The 27,559-nt window shown below is 46.7% G+C and overlaps 1 protein-coding gene across 18 annotated transcripts in view; it reads left to right on the plus strand.

Moving 5' to 3' along the window:
• Positions 1 to 7,668: 7,668 nt before the first annotated feature.
• Positions 7,669 to 27,559, plus strand: part of CD44 (CD44 molecule (Indian blood group)) — an 87,598-nt gene continuing 67,707 nt past the window's right edge. For 2 of the 18 annotated variants that reach the window (XM_061201578.1, XM_061201579.1), the window contains exon 1: positions 7,672 to 7,942. In XM_061201578.1, coding sequence (XP_061057561.1) covers positions 7,876 to 7,942 — 67 coding nt within the window. In that variant the 5' untranslated portion in view covers positions 7,672 to 7,875. Of the gene's footprint in view, positions 7,943 to 27,559 lie in introns of all 18 variants that reach the window. The other 16 variants (XM_061201582.1, XM_061201583.1, XM_061201587.1 and 13 more) reach the window with 13 other exon arrangements.

Raw genomic sequence — 27,559 nt, forward strand, 5'->3', positions numbered from 1 at the left:
ATGATAAGAAAACACTAGTCTGTCTTTTTTGCTGTTGCATTCCCATTACTGAGTAGTTCCTGGTCCATGGAGGTGCTTACTAAATATTTCTGGAAATAACAAAGGCAACTAATCTGCCAACCCCAATATAGAGCATAATCTTTTTGAGGAGAGAGAGCAGGTCCGGTTCTGGGGCTTTTCCTCCGTGTTGAGTCCACGTAATGTCTCCAGTAAGGTACCCTTAAGTTTCTGATTGATTGGTGGTTAGAAGGCTCTTATTTCCCTTTGTATCATGGTAGATTCATATCTGTGTCTTTTTTCCTTCCACCTCACATACACTCACTCAAGATGTCTCCTCTTTTCTCTCTTCTCCCCGCCTCTCTCACCACATTCTCTCCCTGTGAAGTTCAGTTCAAGTCTCTTTCTCACTCACACAATGCCTTCCAAGACAGCAGTCTACTGTGGCGGAGGGGCAGCACCCAGCCCTAAAATGGGTTTGGGCCTGGCCTCACATCCAAGCTCAGTACCTATTCCCTTTTCTGTAGGAGCTGACGCTAAGCCCCATCCAGACTTGGCTGGAGCCTCAAGCCTGTGTATTGGAGCCCAGAAGTTTTACCCTTTGGGTTTTTTGAAGAGAAGCAGCTGTTACCATTTGCCAGCTGAAAGGTTTGCCTTTGAAATAGACTGTGAGGCATGTTCAGGCAGAAAGGGGCTTTTTGGAGAAGGCCTGGGAAGACAGGACTCAGAAGACCTGCCACTCAGTTGGATTGCCATGCAACTGTAGGCAAATCATCAGAGATGTCTAGTGTCTATAACAGTGAGAAGAAATAATTGTATTCTCTTGGGATAGTTGGATGATGTGGGGTGGGGGGGGTTTGTAGGTGAGGCCAGGTAGTGAAAAGAGCATGGAACTTAGAATCAGAAACCCTGAGATTTAGTGTCATAAGTCCTGAATTGAAGACCCAGTAGGAGGCACATCCCAGCCATTTAAGCCCCTGTTTACTCTTTTGTAAAATAGACAGATGCCCTCCTATATTCAACAAGTTTTTTGGTTGCAACAGAAACCAGCTGAAGCTAACACAAACAGAAGAAAGGGGGGTTATGAAAGGACATCAGGGTGCATCACGGAAGTCATGCACAAGAACGCAGTCAGATGTCAAGAATGAACTAGAACGAGGAACCAAAAAAGTGTCAGAAGTGAAGTTTTTCTGCCTTTCTCTCAGCTTTTGCCTTATTCTTCTTTCTTTTGTTTCTTCATCCACACGGAGGTACATGGCTACCCCACAGCTTCCAAGTATGTGTTTTACAGGTTCGGCCATACTCCAATCCCAAGTTTCTAGAAGAAAGACTCTGATTGGCCCAACTTGCATCAGGTGTCTGGCACCTGGTCCAGTCAGTCATGGGCATGGGAAGTAGGGGTCACATAGTAAAATTATGGCTGCCATGGGAACCTTTGAGGATCTAGATGCAATATTGAGAGAAAGAATTATAACTTGTGAGTTGGGCCAGCAAACCAAAAAGTGGCTTGTGTGGACTATGGTCACTGAATAAACCTTCAGGTGCTGTAAATAGAGAATGGTGTTTATTTCCAGGAAGGACATACAGCTATCTCACAATGATATTCTAAGGAATGAAGGCATAGTCCTATGCAAATCTAGAATTTTCTAGTAAGTAATCAAGACCTGAGTTTTAAAGTTGACTCATTCTTAAACAACAAGGTCCTACTGTATAGCTCAGGGAACTATATTCAATATCCTGGGATAAACCATAATGGAAAAGAATATGAAAAAGAATATATGTATATGAATAACTGAGTCACTTTGCTGTACAGGAGTAATTAACACAACACTGTAAATCAACTGTACTTCAATAAAATTAAAAAAAAAACAAAAAAAGTTGCCTCATTCTAAGAGACTAATTTTTCAGTGAGTTATGAGAATCAACATTCTCCACCTTTTACCTTAGATACCACTTCTCTACCTCCACAGGTCTAACAAAAGCTTCCGAAGGAGATCTTCCTTCTTAAAAGAAACTGACTGAGATAAAATCTAGTAAAAACTAATTAATTAAGACTCAACTGACTCAGTATTTTTGCTAGATCAAGATCAGAATGGGATCAAAATTTTCTATCTCTATATCTCTTAATGGCAAGAAAGATTTCCTTTAAGTAAAATGAAGATGCGACCTTGGACAAGTCATCTGACATTCCTGAGCCTCGGTTTCCTTATCTGTAAAATAGGAATGAACTTTTCATAGGGTTGTGGTGACAATTAAATGGCATTAGGTTTGGCATGTACTAAGCACTGGTGGTTAGCTGCAGTGTCTATGATAATGGGGTTGGGCTGGTGGTGGTGGTGGTGGTGGTGATGGTGATGGTAGTAATAATGATGGTGGTGGTGGTGAAGTGATGGTGGTGATGGTAGTAATAATGGTGGTGGTGGTGGTGTTGGTGGTGATGGTGGTAGTAATAATGATGGTGGTGGTAGTAATAATGGTGGTGGTAGGGTGGTGGTGGTGAAGTGATGGTGGTGATGGTAGTAATAATGGTGGTGGTGGTGGTGGTGGTGACAATGGTGGTGGTGGTGGTGAAGTGATGGTGGTGGGGTTGGTAGTGACAATGGTGGTGATGGTGGTAATGATTAATTATGATAGAATCAAGAATGTTTAAATTTTGCTCAGCACCTAATAGTCACATAGTGAATGGATGAAGAGGCTAACAATTTTCAGACAACCCCAAGGATATCAGCCACCATTATATATCAATCATGGATATGACCAACACAAATCATACTTCAATGTTCATTAACGCAGATCCCTTAAAGACTTCCAAGAGATGTTTAACTAACAATTTGTATGACGTGGAGAGAAGATGAATAAATAAGAATTTTAGTTACTACATGTGCTTAAAAGAAATACAATTAAATTTCTTTTAAATAATTGTGCAAACAATACAGACTCTCACTTGTCTTCCTCCTAATTAGGTTACTACATACGGTCACACACCATTAATTCAAATCTCAACTTCAAAAATTCACATTTTTAAATTAGTTACTCTCCAGTTGTGGGATTTGGTCCTAAAGGCACACCATTTTAACTTCCAAAGGTCTGTGTAAAGCCCATTTGGCAACTGACATGGACATACCTAGACTCCAGAGGCACCCTGTCCCTTTGGCATTTCCAGAATGCACCGACTACTTCAGTTGCCTTACTTTGAAAGCCTTAGTAATCCTAAAGGCTCAGCTTGGTAGTCACACTTGGTTAACTCGGGACCAATTAGTCATGCAATGTCATTTATTTATCGTGAAGATTGCTTCCCAAATGACCGGTTTATTTGGACTTCACTAATAATTATTTCACTAGAGCTTTTTCAGCGCTGCTCACGTGCATGTGTGGAATTCACACTGTGAGGGTGATCTAAGAATGGATTTATTTTTTGAGAGAAACATGAACGGAATGGCACTTTTTCTTTACTTTGCCAGATTGCTCCTTCTCTGGGAGAGAAGAATTGGATGTTATCCCTTTAAAAGAGCCCGGTGGCCTGCTGTGTTTATAATCCTCAAATCCCATGATTTGGTCTCCCGTCTCCAGTAAGGCACCCTTGCTCCACACATGCCTGCTACCATTGGTTTAGATCTGACTTTTCTTTGCTCAAGAAGAACAAGATTTATTACTAGTCAGAAGACAGCAGATCCCAATATTTTAGGAAGAAAAATAAACAAAGTCTAGTCTGCCAGCAGGAACCATGCTCCGGCTCCCCTGGATCTTCTGAAAGTGGTCACCCAGTTATGACACTGTTGCTTGCGTTTGTCTCGAAAGGGTTAAGATGTCTAAATGCTTCTACCTATTCACTCCTGTGATTCCCAAAGTCACCCTGTAAAGTGTGTTGGGAGGACAAAGAACAACAGTCATTCATGCATTTATGTCGTGTTTATTTACTGAGAGCACTACAAACACTAGAGGCGGGGCATTGCCAGGCACCCAGAACTGAGTATGTACTAGGGCCCAAGGCAGACATGGCCCTGTCCTTAGGTAGCTTAGAGGCTGGCGGGTCATGGTGTCCCACCATGAGGCAGAGACCCCAGTAAAGAGTCTTGATGCCTTCTTTCACTTACTACTCATAACAGACTGTGAGAACGTTCTTATTCATCTCATTCTGTGGATGGGATAACCCAAACTCCCAGAGGTTAAGTGACCTGAGTAAAGTCACGGGCTGCTAAGCGGGAGAGCCAAGGTTCAGAGTGGGGCTTCTTCATCCAAGGTTGCTGATTGAGTCCTAGATTCTTCCCAAACAGTGTAATCTCATGTCAACCCAGATCAATTCAAGCTCTCTTTTTCACCTTCCCACATCTCATAGTTAGGCTTAAAAAAGTATCTGTTGCAATAGATATTGAGCATCTAAAATTAGTGATTTTGAGGATCTAACCTTTATAGAGGCTCAGAGGAGAGCACAGGAAAGTCTTCTTTTTTTTTTTGATTGTTCATTGCAACATTGTTTGTAATTGCATTCTAAATGTCCAAACATAAGTAATTGAAGGATGGTATTATCCATACAGTGGAATACTATGAAACTATAAAATAACAATAATAAGGATGATCTTGAGACCAGTGGTGTGGGCAGAGTGGGAGAGGGGTGTCTGGAGTGGAAAGGAGATGGGGGTTAGCTCTGAGAGGTGATCCAGGAATTCCCAAAGGCTGACACTGACTCAGTAAGTCACCAGGTCAGTTTGAAATGAGTCATTTGTGGCATGGGGGCAAACAATCTCTGTCCCTCACTAAACTATCGGGAAGCAGGCAGGCAAAAGATTTCCCCTGGGAGAAGAATCCTAATTACAATGCTGAGAATTTGCATGCCCCTCTACAGTTTGCAAAACACTTTCACACCCGTCTCTTCGTTTACTGAATGTTTACTGCACAAGTGCAGAAAGGACCAGGGTTCAAGATGACCTAGCCTAGTGGTTTTTACACACAATTTTTGATTGAAGTAAAATCCTTTGTCAAAATGAAATCTCACACAGCAGTCTAGTGTATAACATTGATGCGAGTGGGACTTCTGTGGCTGGGATGGGGGAGGAACAACCCATGCCTAAGCCTTTGTTTTGACCTCTGTGTTTCTGAAGGGTCTCCAAAGAACCGCCTAGTTCCATGAAACAGAAAGACAAACATTGTTTCTAGTATTTCTAGTGAATATAAATACCCATCCCACTTTTCCCTCCTCCTCCAAAAAAAGAAAGCTGAAAGCCCTGGAAGTGACACAAGATGGCCAAGGCCATTCCTTGTCCAGTGTTCTTTCCATGGAACTCACTAGGGCTGGTTTCTTGGTGGTTAGAGCCTGAGGATCAGCTTGGAAGCCAGTGTGCCCCCAGTTGCTGCAGGAAAGTGTCCTCTTGGTCACAGAGAGCAGCAGAGCCAACTCTGCTGCTACTGGTAGCATTATCAACGTGCCTGGTCGTCAGGTGGGGCTCAGAGGCATTGTCTTTGTTTCAGACAGGCCACCCCATGAGAGAGTCGTGGAATGCCAGCCACTGAGCGTTTGGGGAGTAGTGGATCCAGTGATTTTTTAGCCTCAAACACTGTCCCTGAAAATGCAAGAAGAGCAGCCTATAGTCAAGCAGCCTCTCCCCAACGCAAAAACTTACACTGGACTAGATAGTGTTTGTTATTGGCTAAATGTTTGTCTCCCCTGCAAGTTCATATGTTGAAATCTTAACCCCCAGTGTGAGGGTATTAGGAGGTGGGGCCTTTGAGAGGTAATTAGGTCATGTGAATGGAGCTCTCATGAATGGGATTAGTGCCTTTATAAGAAGAGACACACAAGAGAGCTTGTCCTTCTCTCTCTCTCTCTCTCCCTCCACCCCCCTCTCTCCCTCTTGTGAGGATAGGAGAAGACAGAGAAGATGACTACCTGCAAACCAGAAGAGTGTTCTCACCAGAACCAGACCATATTGGCACCCTGATCTTGGACTTCTCAGCCTCCGGAACCGTGAGAAATAGATTTCTGTGGTTTAAGCCACCCAGTCCGTAGTATTTTGTTACAGCAGCCCGAACTAAAATAGTGGTGATGGCTGCACAATTTTGTGACTGTATGAAATGCTACCTAATGGCTAAAATGTTAAGTTTTATGTTAGGTGTATTTTAGTACAACAACAACAATAATAAACTTACATTGGCTCCCTATTTCTTAAGGATCAGACTTCCTAGTATAATTTACAAACTGGCCCCTGCTTCCCCCCGCCAGCCTCATGCCTTGCTGTCCCCCTTCAACCTTTTCATCTGATCAAATGTTCCAACTGCTCTCCAAAGTCAAAAGGGGATTACTTTCCCTTGGAAATTCTGGCAAGGCTCCTTCAGGGTCTTGTCACAGTTACTGGTAACCACTATCATTTTCTGTGTGTCTCACCAGGCAAGAATTCCATTCAGATTTACTTTCAGTCGTCCACATTAACAATAAATACTGTTTTTGCTTTTCAAATATTAAACCACAATGTTAGAGATATGAAATTATGAGGCAAAGTATGGTTTTTCAAACTCAAAATGCCTCTGCTGAAGAATATGACAATCTCCTCCCTTTTTTGAGATTTGCCAAGTAGGATAGATGGGGGAAAAGTGGATTAACGTTTGCATAGATAGGAGTATACATGGAAGCAAGAAAGAAGGGATAGATGTGTGGGTGGGTGAGAGGACAGATAAAATGATGAAAGGATATGTGGATGATGGATGGTTGAATGATGGATGAATACATGTATGAACAGATATGTAGGTGAATGGATGGAGAAGAGAAGAGTGTATAGATGGATGTGGATTTACAAAGAGACGTGAAAAGCTTAAGAAAGATGGATGAGAAGTTGTATGGGAGGGGGGTTGGAAGAATATGTGGTTGGATGGATGGACAGATGAAAGGATGCGTGGTTGGATAAATGGATGGACAAGAGGCTGGATGGATGTGAGTGCATACTGGATGGACAGGAGGATGGATGGATGTGTGAGCCCTGGAGGGATGTAAGGTGAGATGGGCAGATAGACGAATGCGTGGGTGGAAGGATGTTTGGGAGGATGAATGAGGGTGTGAGTGAGCGGATGGATGAATGGGTGGATGGATCCAGATGCTAGCCTGGCACTGGAAGATGACACATAGGTCAGTGGAGCCAAATGCCAGCCCCATGGCTGGCCATCATTAGCTTTCTCCGAGCAGTCCTGATAAGAATCAAAAATTCACCTGAGGTATGTGGACTTCCTTCTCTTTCAAGGGAAGAAGAATGAGCTCTTCCTCTCTCCCCTGGGAAGAATCGCAAGCTCCCCACCATGGGCAGGGAAAAACCACTCTCCCACTGTTCCAGCTCCTCTCCCAGAATATCCAGCTGCCTGTGAAACCCAGAAAGAAGAGTTCCCCAGCCAGAGTCAAAGAGAAACCTAGCGGAGAGGAGAGGCCAGAGGCTGAACCCAACGGCGCGAGGTTTTAGGACTCAGTCATTCCCTCCTGCGTCCAGAGGCTGCGCTCCCAGACGCCGGGAGAGGAAAGCCGGTGCGCCCCGGGTGCACGGGGACCCCGCGGCCCTCCGGGCGCCCACCCAGGCACCTCCCGCTTTACCAGCTCCGAGGAGAACGGGGCGGGGGCGGAGGGACCAGCGCCAAGGAGAGCTGGTACGTCTTTAAACTTCTGCCGGCTGCTTAGTCACAGCGCCCTCGCTTGGGTGTGTCCTCCCTCGCTCCCTCCCTCTTAGGTCACTCTCTCAGCCCTCGAATAAAAACTGCACCCAACTTCCGAGGAGCCCTCATTGCCAGCCGGACCCCAGCCTCCGACAGGTTCGGGCGCCCTGCTCGCCCCGTGCTCCGCTGCCCCCCGCCCAGCGCCCGGCCCCTCCGGCTCCACTCGCTTGCTTTCTCGGCCGCTCCGACGCCATGGACACGTTCTGGAGGCGGGCAGCTTGGGGACTCTGCCTCGTGCAGCTGAGTCTGGCGCAGATCGGTGAGTGCCCGCCGGGGCGGCGGGAGGGAGTGGCCCGAGTGGCCGGGACCCAGCCGGCAGCCGCGCGGGCTGAGTTGGCCCCGGGGGGCCGGAGTCAAATGGGCGGCGAGCGGCTGGGATTTGGTGGAGAGCGGGGCGAGGATTTGCGCTAAGCTCTTGGAGAGCCTGTCGGTGGGAAGCACCGTTTTGTTGAAAGGAAAAGAGAAAGAGCCAAGAAAAGTTTGCTGGGCAGGCTGCCGGCGCGCAGTCGTGGGTGAGGTCTTTGCAGCCGGAGGAGCACAGGGCAGAAAGTAACTGTATTCCTGGGTGCGCGCAGCCCGTGTCTGGACTAACAGGCTCCTGTGCCCAAGGGCGCTTGAAGCCTGGCTGGGCAGTGGCCGGGCAGCGAAGAACTGGGCAAGGCAGGGACAGGGACTGGGGCAGAGGCAGGGGCTGGGGCAGGGACAGGGCTGTTAGCGAGGTGACCGTAGAGGTGGGCACAGTTGCCATGCGTGAGAGCTGGTGGCAGTGAGCTTTCCAGAAAGGGGTCCTGGGTTCCTGCGGCTCCCCCACTGCGCCTGGGTTCCAAAGCTCTTACAGTTGGCTCCGGTCACTAACGATCTTAATGCTTGTGGGAACTTGAACTAGCTCTGCGGCGAGGTTCTGGGTCGCCACGAGGTGCCAGCCTGCGGCAAGGAGTGTGAGTAGGAGAGGCCGTGACTGGGCCACTTGCTCCATCCTTGCAACCTCCTGCTTCTGCCGGTCAGTTAGGGGAAATGCAGACAGTAATGTGGCTCCTATATTCCGCCTGTCAGCCTCAGAGCAGGAGGGCCCACCTGGGCTCCAGGGGGGGCATCAGGGATCCTGGAGCCGGGCTGCCAATATCCCATCCCAACAGGGTCTGTGCCTTTCGGTGGCTGTGGATGGAGTGGCTGTGTGTGAGGTATTCTGGTGAGGCTGAACTCCAAGCACTCCTTTGTCTATATATCTACAGATAATTACATGGCTGATTTGCTTATCACCGGCAAAATTAATTTTTCTTTTAAGAAGTGCCAGCTGGGTCATTAAGACAGCTCAACCTATGGGTAATTCCACTCAGCAAGTATTTATTGAACCCAGCTCTGGGGGTCCCAAGAAAGTAAAAGACACAGTCCTACCTGGGTACTTTAGACTGAGGATAAGTGGGGATCTAGGATTTAGATTCCTGAAACAGAAAAAGTAAGAATTAATAATAATAATTAGTAGTAATAGGAATGACAGCAGTAGCCACCATTTCTTATACACTTTGGCTGTGCCAGGCACTGTGCTAAATTCTTTACATGAGTTCTCTCATTTTACCCTCACAATGGCCAAGTGAGACGTGTTGTTAGTCCTGTTTTATAGGAGGGAAACAAACTGAAGCTCAGAGAGGTTAAGTGACTTGCTGGTGTTCACACAGCCAAGAGGATTGGTGCTCACGTGAACCAGGCCCCTTAGCCTGTTGCTTAGTCAGAATACATCAGGCTGTATGTATGGCATGGACAAACTCGGAAAGGATTTTATGGAAGGAAGGGTCAGGTGGTGGTGGACCAGAGGCCTTAGAGGAGGCTTCCAAAGGGAACTGGAGCTCCAAGGAGTCCTTGAAAGGCAGAGAAGAGGGAAAGATTTCAGGGAGAGCCGTGAGCTTGGCCTCAGGGAAGAGGGACCATGCTGGTGTCTCCATGGCCTCTAGGGAAGTTTATTTGTATGTTACCTTCCCGTGGCATCTTCTGCTTTGATTCTGAGGATTCTGACTCCCGACTCCTTCCATCCTTAGCCCTGATTCTTCTAAAGGGCCCCATCCTCCAATATTTGGCACTGTCCTGACCCTTGAAGTTCTCCCCGAGACCAGCGGGCTCATTCCAGCCCTGCGTTTCCGTGGTCCCTTTGGGCAGCGTCACTTGGAGGAAGCACAGAAAAGTGCCAGTAGCAATAACTGCCTGGACCCGGGCTTTCGTGTGCTTGTAAAGCTGTTTGGAAGGAACTGAGACTCGGAAAGGAGATGTGACCTAACAGCGGGCTCGGGCTGGGCAGGCAGAGAGAGGAAGGAGAAAGGGGAGGCGGGGAGGCTCTGCTGTTGCCCCAGCAGCAGAGGCAGTGGGCTGTGGAAGGCAGTGGGCTGTGGAAGACAGTGAGGAAACTCTGGAAAGGGGCAAGTTTTAGGGGAGGAAGAAAGTGTCCAGTCTTCATATTGGAAAGCAAGAAGTGGAGACATGGCCCAATGCAGTTAAGCAGCATTGGACCCAGACTCTCTTAAGTTGGAGAACAGATATCTTGAACTAGGTGTCACATGTGGAAGGAAGAAAATGGCCCTGGGTAGAGGGCAGTGGGATGAGCCCTCCATACCTCTCTGCCTCCTTTTCTCTGTGGGTGAGAGGTCGCTGCTAGGGAATTGTGCCCCTGGTGTTTAGAAAGAGGGGTGCATCTGAGACGTCTGGTGCTTGTGGGTGGCCGGCACCCTTCTGGTCCCTCTGAGCATTAAAGACCCCTCTTTCTGGGAGTTAGAGCTTTGGCTGTGTTTTCCCAGGTGAAGAAGAAAGGAAGCAAACCTCTACCGCTGCTGAGGTTAGTTAGCATCAATTAATTCAGTTGTTCCCCCAAAACACAATGGACATCTTACTTCCTGCAAAGGCACAGTGCTAAGTAGGTGTGTTTGAGGCTAGCAGCCAGTAGGAAAAGTTGCCATTCTTTTTCCAAATTGCCCCACGCAGGAAAGGTTGCTGGGCAGTGTGAAATTCTTAGTTTATGACAGATCCCCTTCCATTCATTCAAGAAATATTTCCTGACTCACTGTCACAGACTCAGAGATGGTGACTCCAAGGATCACTTAGAAAAACCCTTTCTTTTTCCCAAGGAGGAAACAGATCCCAAAAGGGAGAGAAAGGTGATTTCCCCTCTCTCAGGCGGAGTGTTAGCGCAGGACGCTTTCCAAACCTCAGGTCTCTGAAATACCTGGATCCTCAAGGACTGTAACGACCCCACCTCTACTCCCAGCAGGGGGTGGGGAGAGTGTGGTCTACTGACGTAGCAACATTTGTTTCATGCCTGAAATTCTGTCTTAAATACTCATTACAATTTTGCATTTTCCTCCACAATATACCCAGTTTAATATAAGAATAATGATATATTTCTTATGATCAAGCAAAGTTGCTGCTTGGGGAAGAGTCTCTATACTGTCTGGGGTCTCCTGGAGTGTTGCTGGATCCCTCCCAGTTAGGAGCACCCCAGCTTTAAAAGCCTGACGCTCTGGTCCTCTGCGAAGTAGGGTCCTAAGTCCCCAGGAAATACCATTTACTGACCACTGACTCCGTGCTAGGCATTCAGCCAGGGGCTTTGAATAGGTTATCCTATACAAGCCTCATGACAGCTCTATGTACATTTAGCACTCTCTTCATTCCATTTTCTAGATAAAGAAATTGAGGCTCAGGGAGTTGACATGACTTGCCCAAGGACACACAGCTAGTGAGTGATGGAGTTTTCTGACATCCCCCATGGTAGACTCCCATGCCTGTGTTCCTTTGACTCATTACTTTGCCTCTGGAGGACTTTGGAAATCGTGTGAGGCCAGTGAACATGAAGCCTGGTGTGAGTGGCTTTCCTCTCCCCCTGGCAGGCTGAGGACTCTTGGCTGCCCTGCTCTGCCCTGGCCTGTCTCTCCCCAGGCCTGGCCACAGCTGTCCAGAGATGCCAACCTAGTTATTTGTTACTAAAATAAGTCAATTCCCTTATCAGAGTCCAGCTGCCCTTCTAGACATGCTCTCATTTGCAGGCTTGGAAAAAAGGGAGAGGCCGTTCCTTGTCTAAGAGACAAGTCAGGGCAAGGCCTTTTGCCTGGAAATTAAGACAGGGGCCCTGCAGAGGCTCTGACCCTGCAAGCATTCTGGATACAATGACCCAGGAAGCCCCCTCATCCCATGCTCAATGGAAACCCTCAGCATTTAGCAGGTCATATGTGCCCAGTGAGGGAGAGTCTTGAGGACCCCGGGCTGACACGGTTCTCTAGAAAAGTCAGGGGTCTTGCATGCAGAGTCATTGTAGGGCCCTAGGTGAAACGTGGTCACTCAAGTGAGATTTCAGTTTGGCCTTGGGTGTCAGACGGTTCCAGGCGGGGGTCCCTGATGGAGAGGAGGTGGTGGGAGCAAAGCCGGCCTCCCCAGCCATCCATCCTGGCTGGGATGGGGGCTGAGATACGGGCTGCCATTGTGTTTCCCCTGCACCTCCTTTTTAGCTGACTCTACCCAGAGCCTGAAAGGGAAGTGGGTCTTGGGAAAGAATGAACTGAAGCAGGTGGCAGATGCCGCCATACAAAGTGCAGTTCTCAAAGGGGATCTTTTCTGCCTCAGAGAGAAATTCTGGGGGTTTGCACAGCCAGAAGCTGATGACTCACGTTCCTTTGTGTCCCCTCTTGAATGGGAAACACACAAGTGTTCTTTAGAATCACCAGGGGAGGCTGGTGCCTCCAACCTTAAATTGGAACCCCACTTTTCACTCCCTTAGCAAGTTGATATTTTTCTTAAAAAGGGCCCTCCCCCAAAGCTGGCCAGCGAGGGTTTGGGAAGTTTGTGGCTGTGGAGTCTGGCTTGGCATGGACGCAGTTGTTGGGCACTCCAGATTTTCCAGGGGTGTCAGGATTTCAAATATGCAAATACTCTACCAATTGAAGCCTAGTGTATATTTTGACTAAATATTTATATATTTTTCTACAAATAAGTACATGGCTTTGTGTGATTAGAAGTCAGAAACTTGCATGGATTTTTGCATAAATGAAAATCACATTTATACAACTCGTGAATCAGTCTAGTGTCCGATTAAATTGATATTTGGTTCAGAAAATGTGTGCTTTTGGAGAGGAACATTTGTATTCCTCTGCTGTCCATTTTTTGATCACCCCAATATGTGAAGTACCAAGAGAAGCTACATAGAGGGTTTTTGCTTGCTAGGTGTGGACATACACAAGGCGTGGGTGTGCCCGTAGGTATATATGCATCTGAACACATGTGTCTACACATAATGTGGGTATGGCTGGTCAATCCTTAAGCATTTATAATGTGTCTTCTGTGGGTCCCATGCTGTGTTGCGTACTACAGGGGGATTAAGTGTGTGAGATGTGGGACTTCTATCCAAGAACCTTACGGTTCTACACATGTAAGCCAGTGCCATCAAGTGACAGCCTGGCCACTTGAGATCATAAAGCTAGCAGCCTTGCCAAGCTGAAGCACAGCTAGGAGGGCTGGGGAATCAGTGATGGGGAGGAGGAGGGGGCAATGTGGACAAGAGAGGATTTGAGTATCTGAAGAAGAGGGAGTGAGATAGGGGCGTGTATATTTCTGTTACCCTGCTATTAATTTACCTCCTCTCGAGTAAGTTCATTAACTGGACAATATATCCAACAAACGTTCACGCCCTCACTGCCTACTTGGTGCACCCAGCGGATAGGTCCTGAGAGCTCATGGTCAGAAGGACGCAGTCCTCACTCCTGAGTAGTTCATGGTCTAGTGTAGGGTTTCCTGGAGAACGGCTGACTGTGCATCTCTGGCTTCCACACACTAGATTCTGGTAGTGCAAACCTCCCCCCGCCCCGTGTGACAATCAATATTGCCTCCAGACATGGCCAAATGGGGGGGTTGGTTAAAGTCGCCCCCGGCTGAGAATCCCTGGTGTCACTGGATGGTGGCCAACTTCATGTCTGACAAGGAGGTATCTGGTTCCCATAGGTGCCCAGTTAATTAGCCTAAAAGCTGCACAGGAAAATCAAGATCAATAAGCGTGTTTGGGGCCAAGGGGTGCTAATGACTTTCATGCTTCTCATTGGAGGAAAACCCCAAACCAGACAGATCTTCTCTTATATCTCTTCTGCAGTGCTGTGCAGGCCCCCTGACATCAGGGATCGAACCACATTCATTTCTGTGGTCCCAGATCCCAGTTCTGGTCCGTAATTGTTACCAGTAACTGTTGAACTGAAATGAATGTCTAGACTATAGGAATTACTACATGCACGCTATATATGAAAGCATGCCTGACCGTCTACCTAAGATACAGACGCATTTATCTGTATATGACAACAGTGGTGATGGCTGCCTTGTTCAGGACAGGGCTGAGACGGGCGTTTGGCCGGCCAGCTGCCCACCACAGGGCTCATGTTTGGTCTGCCCAAGGAGGGAGATCGCCCGTCTGTTTGTGGCTTTGGTGGCTGCTTGCTGTGTCTGGGGACATCCGTCTAAGGACGGGGTGACTCACTTCTTGGGCCAAGAAGAGAGTGAGAGCCAGGCAGGATGATGACACCAATCCCCAAATTGGAGCCTCAAAATAAAACACTCCCGTGCAATGGCCCACTTGGAGCTCTGGTTATTTTGGAGATGCTGATCTGAGGTTGGACTCTTTGGGTGAGAGGCCCACACCCTCCCGTCCAACCCCACACCTGCTTCTGGAAGGTGGTGGCAGCTGGGAGAGAAGCAGAAGTACTTCCCAGAAGTCCTTGCCTTCTGTGTGGGTCTCCTGCAGCAGCTACAGGTCTTCTGGGAAGCCTGACATCTGCTGCAGAGGCAAACCGTGCCTCCTTTCCACGGAGCTTGCCACGTGTGAAGTCGCCCACAACCAGGGCAGGTCCTGCCTTCCCATGGATCATCCACCCTGTGAAACGTAGGGGCAGGGAGTCAAAGACAGGATGAAGGGGTGGGTGTCATGGGGACACAGAACCTCACGAAGCCAGATCTCCCTGAGTTTGGGGCGCCCCAGCTGCCTGGGTGTGTCCTCCTGAGGCCAGCGTCCCTCCTAAGAACAAGTGTACACAGACAGGCCCCAGGTGGGTGGGGAAGGGCTGAGTCACCAAGGAGGTGATTTGCAAAACTCAGGCCCCAAACATCTTTCTCGAGTCTTCAGCTTTTGAGAGTAAACATTAATTGCAAAACTCCAGGGAAAGAGAGAATTCACGTAGACCAGTAATTTTGAGCCTTTGCTCTGGTGTCATGGCGAGTCTCCTTGAGCTGTGCCTGAAAGTTCATCTTTCTAACCCTCAACCTTTCTTGAGAGTTAGAGCTCTTGTGCCTTTTGTGGTTGTTTCTTTGCAGCTAGTTGTATGTATTTGAGATACCATCACCGCTACTACTGATAATAGCAAACACAGAGTGCTGACCACATGCCGGCACCATCCTAATTTTTCCTCTATACTAACTTGTTTGATCCATGCACTAACCTTAGGAAGAAGTGTTATTATTATCCTTCTTTTACAAATGAGAAAACTGAGGCATAGAGAATTTAAGTAACTTGCTCAAGGCCACAGAGCTGGTAAGTGATGGAGCTAGGATTCAAACCCAGGTTGTCTAGCTGCTGGGTTCATGTTCTTGGTCACTGCATTGCTGTGCCTCCCTTTGTATATCAAGATGTCAGGGTGCCCCAGAAACCCGAACGATGATACCTGCTAGTACGCTGGTTGTCTTCATAAATCCCGTTTAGGAACCCGAGGTGGGCAGGATCATAACGTCCACAGAGCTGGTTTTGCTCTCCCTTTATACATGTGATGTCAGAGGAGGGGGCTGGAATTGCAAATATGAAGGAGAAAGAAGTAATGGAAATGTCTTTGCATTCATACTCTGAGCAGCTCATTCATTCCAATTCCTGGATACAAGTTCTGTTTTCTTCTATACGGGGTGGAGGCGGGGGGAGTTGGGGAGAGGCTGGGATTCAAAGGGATGGTGAATTGAGTTGTTTGTTCATGATCACTTCAGTACTTGTCACCTGATGGATGATAAGGCTGCTGATGGATTGCTCCATCATCTAAGACTTCGGCTCATGACAGGATGAAGTTGGGAAAGGAGCCAATCAAACAGCAGCAAAAATGTTTGCCCTCAGCTTACGGGTCCGTGATGCCAGGACCTTCTCTCTACCAGCTAGAACTGGTGACAGAAAGGGGTCCTCTGAGAGCGAAGGCTGTCAGGAATCAGGCTATGCTCACCGTGGACACCAGGAATCGAGCAAAAGCTAGAAGTGTGCTGCCACCCTTCTTCCCAGCTCCAGTGCAAACCAGTGGTCTGGCTTCTGTTTGGCCCAGCAGGTGACCTTTGCAGGGGGGGCGGGGTGGGTAGCATCGCCTATGGGTGCCCTGCCTGAGAAACAAGCCATCCCGGAAGGAAGGAGGCAAAGCCCCCTGGAAATGTCTGACTCAGTCTGCAGGAAGGGACCTGCGCCTTTGGCCTGGGGGCAGAAACTCATCACAGACCCCCATCTGTTTCAATTTCAGTACATCTTTTTGCACTTGAGCAGGTCTGTAGTGCCTTCCAGAAGAAACCACATACCAGTAGTGGATCTAGGCAGCGTCTTTTTCTACATCCTCTCTCAAAGAGAACCCACCAAGATATTAGAGTGAGGATGGTAAGACCTCTTCACAAGTGTTCACCATTATGGAAATTGAGATGCTAGGGAGAAATTAACAATTCCATGCAGCTCAGACCTGGTCTCCTGCCTCTGACCTAGAAGGTCATTTCTGCCCAGGCCCCTGGCTCCAAAAGTATTAAATTAAATGGCGTAAATACTATACACCAGTCACAAATGTTGCCATTGTTGAATGTGTCCAGTCCACGAAGCAGATTCCAGCAGAGCCGAGCACCATCTTACAGTCTGCAGGAGACCAGTTGATGTCACTGAGTCAGCCCCGCAGCCACCAGTGAGTTTCAGGGCCACACTTCCCTGCAAGGGGTGGACAAGGGTTCAGGTACCCACCAGCATGTTGGTCACATAGACGCAAATCAGAGTTTGGAGAGAGAAGTAATACTGCTGTAGAAATCTCCTGCCCAGAAGTTCGTCTTTGCAGTGGATCCTCTGTGATGGAACTAGTTATCTTCCCAAGGTCAACCTTAGAGGTCAGGTACATCCCTCTAGACTTCCCAAAGTGACTTTTACCTTCTCCTGTTGTCTGCTAGCTGTGTCTCCCTGATAATTCATAAAAACCCCACAAGCATATTTCCATCTAAAAAGAAGTTCAAGGGATGCCTCTGAGCTGTATTATGATGCTCTGTTCTCTTTCACAGGTGATCCTATAAGCTTCTTAGGGGAAAGCTTACGCTTTATGTACACTTATGTACATTATGTACAGTTTTGTATTGCTGTAGTCCCCAGCTCTCAGTTCCTCAATTACAGTAGATGTTCAATCAATATTGGATGGCTGACTGAATGAATGAAATTTCTAGATTTGGCTAGCAAAGCCATCTTTATCATTTACCTTCTGTGATTTTTTAATAGGTTCTGGCTAATTTTTTTCCATCCTTTTTTATCTTTCTGATCTATAGAAACCTTTTTAATTATTTTTTTTCCTAGTGGCTCATGTACTAATCCTCACATCTCCTTGAAATCACTTTTCTCTGCATGCTCTCTAGTTTGAGTGTATCCTTCTTCGAGTTTGACATGTCAGGCAAGGCGGAGGAAGTTTAGAGCTCACTGGGTTTTGTCCAGTAAACCAGGGATCTTGATTCCTTAGAAGTCTGTCTGCCTCTCGGCCCCAGCACTGCCCTCCAAATCCGGCCTCATGTAGAAAGGACCCCAAGCCTCAAAATCATGTTCTCAAGAACACTCAGAGAAAAACATTGGGCTTTTCGGTCACTAAGTTAAAAGGGAAAAACGGGAGGAGTTCTTTCTTTCAATGGTTTAGAGACTTTCCATACCAAACCTATTTCGTAAGCTATTTCGTATGGTGGGATGGGAGTGGGGAGGTTGGCTTTGGAGGAGGGCCGTGTGGAAGGAAGAAGGGCTGTGAAACAGGTTGATTCTCCTCCCCGCCCCTTAAGAGCAGCGTGAGCTCCAGCACTGCACCCGTTAAGTGTCTATAACAATGTTTAGCGCATAGTGTTTAGAGCTCAGTGTCTAGTACACCGAAGGCGCCTCAAGAATAGAAATGCCTATGATATTTTAGTTCCTCTCTGTTACTGATTCACTATGTGATGCCAAACCAATCATTTTGCTTCCTATTTGCCTCCAATTTTCCATGTGTGAGATGAGACAGCAGGATTCTAGTTGATCTGTGCAGTCCTTTCCAGGCCTCATGTTCTATAAACCCACCATTCTGTGGGCCCACAAACACCTAAGCCTCATAAAACTTAATGGAAAGAATAACACAACTATAGTGCAGTCCCCCCCCCAGCGCCCCCAGCACACAAAAGCGATGCCTGGTTTGTATTAAATGTCAGAAGTGAATTATTAATCCACACCAGAAACAACAAGCGTATGGACCCAGTTACACTCTAAACTCCAATGGGCAAGGACTCCTAGGCCAAGGTGCTTTGCTCAGAGGACTCCCCCGAATCCTCCCGACCACCTGCGGACGAGCAGATGAAATTTAAGCCAGAGAAGTTAGCAACAGGTGTCAGTCACACAGCTAAAACTGCAGGAAGTTAGCCCTGGGATTAGCCACAGGATCTGGATGCAATATTCTTTGAATAAACATTGCTTCAAGAGGCCAGAGCAGTAAACCCCTGAAGAAGAGAAAAGACTGTGTCCTTCACTCTCAAAACTCCATGAACACATTGGATTTCTCAGCTTCCCTCAAGGGAACCCTGCAACATGTTGGTGCAAAATGAACCCTAATATTCAGCCAAAGCAGTGCTTAGAGGGCAAGCTCTAGTATCCTAGGGAAAGTAACTAGGACAGCCATGGGAATCTGAAAAAAAAAAAAAAGGCAAACAAAAACAAACAAACATCTAGATACCAAGGCACAGGGCAAGGCAGACCTTTGAGATGCTTCTTCTACAGAGAAACTTCCAGACTCCTACTAAGATATTTCTTTCTTTTTCATGAGACCAGAGAAACTCTTCCTGCTCAGTGGGGGAAAAAAAGAAAAGAAAGAAAAGAAAAAGGAAGTTATAAAGACTGTGTTACTTAGGAGTTTGTCAGAGTGGTGGGTCTGAGACTAAATGCCCTGTTGGGGTCTGACCTTCTATCAGTCACTGAAATTCCTTGTCAGATCACAGCCCATCCTGGGTATGCCCATATCCATCTGGAATCCACTAACCAGAAGTTGGAATACAACACCAGGCTGGGTTTAGTTCTCCTGTCGTAGGCGATGCCCTCGGTGATTGCTGTGTACCATTCAGTCATCTGTATCTCCAGCCAGTGCATTCTAGGAGAAGTGAGAACCACATGTGGCCAACAGAGGCTCAACATTTCTCTGTCTTAGTCACAGGATGACTGTGGGCAAGGTTCTTCCTTTATTGGTTGCCTCTGTTTCCCCAGTTGTAAAATGGGGATACACTCACCAATCAATGCACTAAAAACTATCATGTGATTGGAAAGAATCATTTGTGGAAAGAAGTGAGGGATGTAGAAGATCTAGTTTCTGTCCTCAGAGAGTTTGCAGTTTGGTGAAAGAAAAATTAAACGAGTGAAGTAATTAATTATACAAGAAAGCAGACCTCTCTGTGAGCGGCAATTGTATAGGATGGCTTCATGGAAGGAGTAAAGTTTGAGGATGAACTGAGCATGGGAAAGAAGATGGACAGAGAGAGGAGAGCAACCCAGGGAAGTGTAAAGGATCAGCTGAAAGTTTAAAGTCGGAGAAATAAGTACGGCTTGATTGGGGTCAGGAGGGGGCTCCATCTACCTGAATAAGAGAGGCCATGTTGAAGAACAGTGAGGGATGAGGTTGGACAGATTCCAGGTGATCATGTAACAGTGGCAACATCTATGAGATCCAGTTATGCTGCCCCAGAGACTTAGAAGTTCTCATGACACCCTTTTTAGACTGTGCTAGACAGAGTTCAGAAAAAGGCCAGCTCCAACATTGGTTGAGATAAAACTTTGGCAACTTTTGGCAATTTAAGAGAATCCCAAACAGACTGTATGGCAGGGCAGCAATAGCAAACAGCTTTCAGCTCCTGTACCATTTCCCATTGATTGCTAGAGGCTGCCTGCGGGGCTGTGCTAAGAAGCCAAACCTTGGCTCAGCCACAGAGAGTGCTGTGATCCATTAGTGATGTCTGCCATGGGCACAATATGGAGGATTTGACCCCCCTGTATCACATGGACATCCCCACAGTAGAGCAGTAGGCTTTTCTAGTCTACATTTCTGATAGTTGTGTGTAACTCTGGGAGTTGAATCTAGTCAGCTAGCCATACCATAAACTCCACCTCCTTCCAGAACAGTATAAATGCAGTCTCTTACCCAGAGGAGTCTGGTCCCTTGAGCCTTCTCTTATGATTAATTCACACTCTGTTTTCCCATTACCCCAAGTGAGGTAAGATGCTGGGAGCAAGGAATCTCCTCTCTTTGAATCAGGGCCAGACTTCCTGGCAAAGGGCTCCTTCTCGCATCAGCTTCTCCATCTGCAAACTGAGAAGACATAAATGATTCCTCAGCCATGGGGGTGATAGGAGGCATAACTAGCTCATGTGAGTTAAAGCCTTTGAAGATGAAAGGATCATATATGCACGTTAATTACAACTTTTATCAGCCCTGGAGCCTCTGCATTCTCAGCTGCCACTGGGGCTCTTCTGTGCTTCCCAAATGCAAACAGTAGCAGCATTCCACAGGCTGGCCTTCCTGGGTCCTGCTGGTAGAATCCAAGTCAAGAAGGCTGGATTCTAAACTCAGGCTGGTCAACCCACTCTGGGCTGCTCAAGTTTCCCACTGTTCATCCCCAAGGGAAAAAGCAAGCTCACTACCTGGGCAGGTAAGATAAGATAGAACCAAGGTATAAACAAAAGGCTCCATCAAGAGTCTACTAGAAATAGCCGCTGGGTGAGATTAGGACACTCTGCTCTAATTCCCACTGTGTCAAAGCCTAATTGTGTGACCTTGGGCTACTGGCTTTATCTGTCTAATGCTTCAGTACAGTGTGTGACCCACCCGGGGATAATAATCTGTCTGCTTCCCCTAGACCTCTCCACCTTTGCCTGCTGGTGTGAAAGCGTTTTGTGCTGGTAGGCAGAAGCACGTGATGTAGAACTACAAGGTTCTATTATTACCTGAAGTCACTTTCACCTTTATCTCTGTCTCCTGTTGCTGGTTGACCCCAGTCATTGAAATTGTATTCTTCAGAATGCTCACCCATCTCCTGCGAGCTGCCATCCCCTCCTGGGAAGTGCTTATCTAGGGGGCCCTGCTATGTGCTCAGGTTCTTGGTCCTGCCGTTTCCAGAGACAGGCGGAGGCAGCCGGCCTGCAGGGGACTGGGGTACCCTGCCAAGTTGAGTCACAATCCCCTTACTGGGGTAACTCAATAAGCGTGCTGGAGGCAGGGGCAGGAGGGTTTTCAGATGCTTTGCTAGGGCTTAGAAGGTGCAAGACTGAGCTGGGTCGAAGTATGGATCCAAAGAAGGAAAAAAGGAGAAAGGGAGAAAAGGCCCTAAGTGAGAAGTTTTCATAAGCTGGTGACACAAAGCCAATGATGATGGCATGTCAGGATGGGGGAAAGTGCTAGGAATTGTATAGCCTGCTAGTTTTATTGGACAAACAAGGGAAGGATGTCTCAAAGACTGCAGGTGACTTGCCCAAGGTCATACAACCAGTTAGAGTCAAAACTCTGGTTTCTGACCCTCAATCCAGTACTCTTTCCATTTCATACTTTGAGATGATAGAGGAAAGGGCACTAAACAGGAGGACAGTGGCTGACCAGGTCAAGAAGACTTGGAGTGACAGAGAGGAAGATAAAATGGTCCTGGGTTTTTGGGGTTTTATGTGTGTGGCACAATGGGAAACAGTGTAGGTGTTTACACTCTGCTGGGATCTTCACTGTACTTGGATCTGGTTTCCTGTGTAGTATCTTGTACATCCATATTTGGTGTTCGTTTTGATCCTTTTTGACTCAATGAGCCTTTGGAAACCAGAAGGCCCTGCATAACCTGGCATTGCTCTTGCCCAGCCTCTCTGAGCAATCAGTGGTTTCCAAATGATCCATGTGTTCACTTAACACACATTTATTGAATACCAGTATGTGCCAGGCACTCTGCCAGGGGCTGGGGATACAACTTTAAACAAGAGAGGCACAATTTCTGCTCTGATGGAACTTACCAGCTATCCGGGAAGACATAGTAAACAACTAATTATGCCCTTATTTAATTATACTTGTGATCAGAGCTAGGGAGGAGAAGCAGGAGCTTGTGAGAGCTGGTAACAGGGAGTCCTCGTCTGATCTAGAGCATCAAGGAAGACCTCTCAAGACTTCTCAGTGAATAGCAGGGACTATGTTTGCAGGATCCCCACAGTTCCTTGGGAGGCCTACTTGTTGGACTTCTCAACCCCACCAGCTCTCAGGACCGGGGGACCGTTTGGTGGGTGGGGTCAAAGCTCCTCATAGCAACTCTAGCCAAGGCAGCTCCTAGTCTAGCTGCCTCACACGTGGGTCATCTGAGTAAGAGAGCCAGAAAAGAAAGTTTTATTCCTCAAGATTCCGAAAACAGCCAGTTTATCCTACCTGCCCTGCAAAAGACAGTGGTGGGAAGAGAACCATGGGCACCTCCAAGCTGACTCAAGCTTTTAGAAGCACATGTTGGGGGAGAAAAGGAACCCAAACTCTGGGAAACAAAAAGTGTCATTTTTCCATGGGAGAAAAATTCATAATTTACTTAGAAATCTTGAGCATTAAGCCTCGGTTTAGGGTCACATTTATTGGCCCATTTTATTGGAAGTTTCTTGGTCTCGTTTTAAGCACTTTGGTGGCTGGAGCTCAGGCCCAGGGTCTGTTGATGTGCAGGTAGGGGGAGGTGTATAGGATGACTTCCAGCAGCCATGCAGGTGCATCTCCTGGGTCCAGGCAGGAGGATCAGGCAAGAGCCCTGGGATTCAGATGTCCAACCATTTGACTACAAGGGCCTCACTCTTTTATTTCCTTTGTTGGTGATTATCTACTTGGAGATGACCAGAGTGTTAGTGGTTAATTACTTGGAGATGACCAGAGTGGACTCTTATCAGGAGAGTGAGATAGATGTGGTGAGAAAAAAACAAAAACACAAAACATCACTTATTTATCAATTGGTAGAATATAGGCACCAGCAATCCAAGTGGTCAGTTATAAACAACTGTGTCTTATAAACAAGAACAGGTTCAAGTTTATCCCCCCCTACCCCAACCAGTGATGATGACAACATCCTTTCCCTTTTATTCAGATGTGCTTTCTTGGGTTGGAGAGATAAGGGTGAAGTTATAGCTATCATGATTGAACATAAGCCACAACCCATCTATGCATCAAACCATGATGTGTAGCCCCCCCATGTAATTGTTATCTGTCACATATTTCTTGGTATAGCCACATCGGTTCATGTCAGCTGGGTATCTCTGTAAGTAACAGAATAATCAACCCTCACAAAACATTATCTCCCATAACAAGAAGTATGGAAGTAGGATGATTCCAGAAGCTCAACATCGTTATCAAAGACCCGGTTTTCTTCCAACTTCCCACTCTGCCCCTCGCAGTGTCTTCCTTTAGTTTAGCCTCCTTCATGGTCCCAAATTGACTCCTACCGTTCCAGGCATCCAATTGAAAAACAAAATCATTATCCAGCACCAGAAGAAGGATGCTTATTCATAAACATCTCTTCTAGAAAAATGGAGGAATGGCTTTTCTAGAAGTTCTTTATTGACTTCCCTTTGGAAGAATGGGGTCCCATTGCCTGGAATGCCCACACTGAACCAATCGCTGGCAAGGAGAACTCTGACCACAGTGCTTGACTTAGACCAGTCATGATCTACCCAACTGAGCTAGGAGGTGGGGCCTCACCTCCCCTGAAGCACAAGTTTGAGATTTGGAACAAAATCGGGTTGCAATTAGAAGAATTTTATTGCATTGGTAACGATGTCTGTTATAATGAGTAAGGCCCTAAAGGGAGTCTATGCAGCTGGTGGAGTTGTGGTTTGAGATTCTATGTAGGCAAAAGAAAAAAGACAAAGCTAAGTTCTTGTGTTTCTAAGCCACACCCTCAGCCTTATCCTAAGAAGACACGCCTCACAGACGAAGTTCACATGGGGGACACACTGCAGTTTGAGGCTTAGATGATCTGGGTTTATACTCAGTCACAATAGCTATAACTTTATCCTTTTCTCTCTCCAAGAAAAGCATATCAGGGAATAATCTTAAATCTGTTATAATTTACAAGAAACAGTCCATCTTTGCACACTTGAGCACTTTATTATTAGGAACTCATTATTGCCACCCATCTCAGCACTGCTGGAGCTACACTATGCCTGAGGACCACTAGTCTGTAGTGATCCCTTTAAAAAGAATTACTGTGACCTTGGAAGAGCATCTCTTCCTGTAAATTATGAGATGATGACCCCCCAAGGGAGAGAGCCTGCTTCCCTTTTCAAAAACTGCACTCCTGGAGTGTTTTAATGTGTGTGAAGTGTTTTCAGCTCCATTATCTAATGCAGCCCTCATATTAACTTCGTGGTTAGCATTATTACACTCCTGTAGAGGAGGGAAGTTTAATGACTTTCCCAGGGTCATAGAGCTAATTAGTACAGATTCAGGATTTGAACCCTAGTTGTCCACCCACAGAATCGATGTCCATGTCACCACACTATGTTGGCTCCCAATGGATCTGACTTGCCTTCAGGGAGTCTAGAATTGACTATTGAATTTTATATTAATAATTGCTCTTTCATAAGCAGGAAAACTCCTTCCTAATAGTTTCTTCGAGTCCAAAGTTCAAGGGCCCAACATCTTAACATTTTAATAAGCCCAAAGATGGACAGGTGGCTTTTCTGGGCCAGTCCCCTGCCTCCACGCAGTTAGCTCATGAATCTAACAGCACGGAGAGAAACTCAGGAGTAAAAAAAATTTTTTTCCATTCCTTTTTATCACTTAAATATCATTAAAGGATTTATAATGACTGAATCCAGGGAAGAGAAAGCCAGGGGATGTTTAATGTGGACCTCAAAAATGTGATTGTTTCTTTCATGGGAAGGGGGCCTCTCCTTCTCAAAATCTAATGATGAAAGAGCTTGAGGAAATGGATTCTATCAAACTGAAATGATTTATGCTTTATTTTGTGGGTGAATTTCCTGACTGTGAGGCCCGCTGAGCCTGGTCTGCTAGTTCCCGGTCCATCCTTCAGTTCTCAGTTGAAATGGCATTGCCTTGGGGAGGCATCTCTTGGGGACAGCAAAGGCCTTGGAGAGGAAAGGCTTCCCTTTAGACTAAGTGCTCAGCACCTTGCACTTCTGTTACAACGTTTATTGTGCTGTGTTGTTGACTTGTTGAGTGTCTGTCTTCTCCCCTGGACCATAATCTCCTTTGGGACAGTGACCTTGCCGACCTTTTTCAATGCCCTGGTCCCAGTGCCCATGGGGGCACTGAATGAAACCTTGTTGAATGAATAAACTTGGGATTGGTCTTCTCTTTTCTGAAGGCCTGTGTCCACTTTAATGTTTGGTTGGATTTGTGGGATTGTGGCTTACCATGGTGGATTCAGGCCGTGATGTCCAAATTCAATTAAAAGAAACAACTTTATATGGGTATATATCCATGTATCTTTCATCTATCTATCTATCTATCTATCTATCTATCTATCTATATCTGTCTATTGGAAAAAGTGACAAGTGCTTAAAAAGCAAATGAGGGTCAGCAAGCAGACCACATCTTTTCTCCTCCCTTTATGGCCATGCACCACCCCAATTTCCATTCCTCTTCCTTGGCTGGCATCACCTAAGAAACAGTCTCTTCCATGGTTTCCTGCAAAGGTACCAAACAGAGGCCGAATATGTGCAATATTTCATGGATGTGAAAGACAAGAAGGAAACATGTTCTGCTGAGGGCTAGAAGAGATGGGGCAAGGTTTGGGAAGGCAAGCCTTGGATATTCTAGACTCTTCTTCTTGGGGGCAGAGGGAGGGGCTCCCTGTGGCTCGCTTCTGGAACATGTTTGGGGCAGCTCTCTTTCCTTTCAAGTAAGTATCATCAGATAATCTCCAGCCTTCCTTAAGGACTGTTTCTCAGGGTAGAGGAAAGGTACCCTATTATCTGTTTGAGCTTCCTGTTCTTTGTATTGTTTGGAAGGCTAAAGTCAGAAGCTACTTCTGTATTCTGCATTGTTTGCATTGTTAAAACCTTTGGAAAACACATCCAATTTCTTCTCCAAATGAGCTTCCCAGACCCCATGGAAGACATTTAGAAATAGGCCACCAGGGAATAGTGTCTGTCAAAGTCAGGTTTTCTACCTTCCTCTAAAGGCTGGATTAGAGAGTGTTTACTCATCATCCTACGTAGTTTAGCCTCTGGGCTAAGTACAGGGGTCAGGGATGCCTGAGGGGGATCTAAGTCTGGTATCTCAGGCTCTCAGCAAGCAGTCTGGGTCCTGGAGTTAAATCTGGGTTCGAGTCCTGCCCCTCATCAGTTATGTGGCCTTAAGCAATTGACTTAACACTCTGAGCCTCAATTTCCTCATCTTTAAAATAGAGTAATAATACCTACGTGCAGGGTTGTGTAAGGACTAGCTGTGATTGTGTGCGGAACGACTGACAGGGAGCAAGCATCCTCAGTAATCATCGAGATCACTGTAATTATTAGGCCTGGGACCTCTCCCTTCCCCATTCAGCCCAAACTCTGTTCCTGCTGCACTTGAGAAATGCTTCCAGCTGCCTTTGGAAGATTTTCATTCCATTTCTGGGCAAAACATTAGCCAATAAGATCTCATTTAATTTGGGGGGAGGGCACACCGAAGTGCTGGCACCCATGTGCTTACTGGCACAACTGTTGCCAGGCAGATAAGGCAGCATAGGATGTTCCGGGAAGCGTGGCTATTGCAGAAGCTGGTGGAAGCGAGTGGGGAAACACGCTCCAGGTCCTGTCTTTACTTGCACAATGACAGGCAGTCTCCTGGGCTGCTTGTCTCAGCAGGATCTGCCTCTTCCTGCCTTCGGTGCTGGCAGTTGGCAGTGAGGCTGGAGGAGGAGATGGTATTTTCCTCCCTCTTGGGTAGAAGTATTTCTTTACAGTACTGTTCCCTGGTCTCAGAGTATAGAAAGACCCTTAGGGGCAATTTAATGCAGTAGCTTTCTTCTCATTCTGGAAATTTTGAAGTTTCCCAAAGCCCACTTCCTCCCCAGAAGCCCGGGCTTAGAATTTCCTGGTTGTGGAGGTGTGGAGGGGACTAGCTTTTGAGTACATGAAGTGCCCACCCATCAATCATTGGGGTGTTCAATCCTCTTATCTCCCACAATACCTTTAGTTGCCTTTAACTGCTCAGTTCTTTTCACCTCTAAAGAAAGGAACATCTGGCCTCTCCCAGCCACACCTCAGAAGTGGCTAAAACTTTTTCACCTTTTAATAGGAGTGTTTGCCTTTGTGTCAGGCTCTCATTTTGCTTTGAAGTTCAGAGGAGTGTGGTTGCAGACTGTTGTTTGGGCTGAAACAGAAGATTATCAAAACACAGATGATTGTTCGTGGTGTAAATACATTATAAATTAGAACTGAGGGGTCCCCCTGGTATCTGGGAGAACTGTGGCTGGTCGTCCAGGGTTTTATCTTCCCGTGGGAGAAGGAAAATTAAGCACCTATTATGAACCAAATGCAACGCTGGTGTTTCCCTTGAGTTTATTATCTAACTCCCCTAAACCTCTCTTTGCGGTACGCAGCAAATATCAAATACCCACTGAATCAATAAATGACTGGATTTCCTTAGAGTCATTTTACAGGCTGAGAAAC

Source organism: Eubalaena glacialis, chromosome 10 (assembly GCF_028564815.1).
Source record: "Eubalaena glacialis isolate mEubGla1 chromosome 10, mEubGla1.1.hap2.+ XY, whole genome shotgun sequence".
NCBI lineage: Eukaryota > Metazoa > Chordata > Mammalia > Artiodactyla > Balaenidae > Eubalaena > Eubalaena glacialis.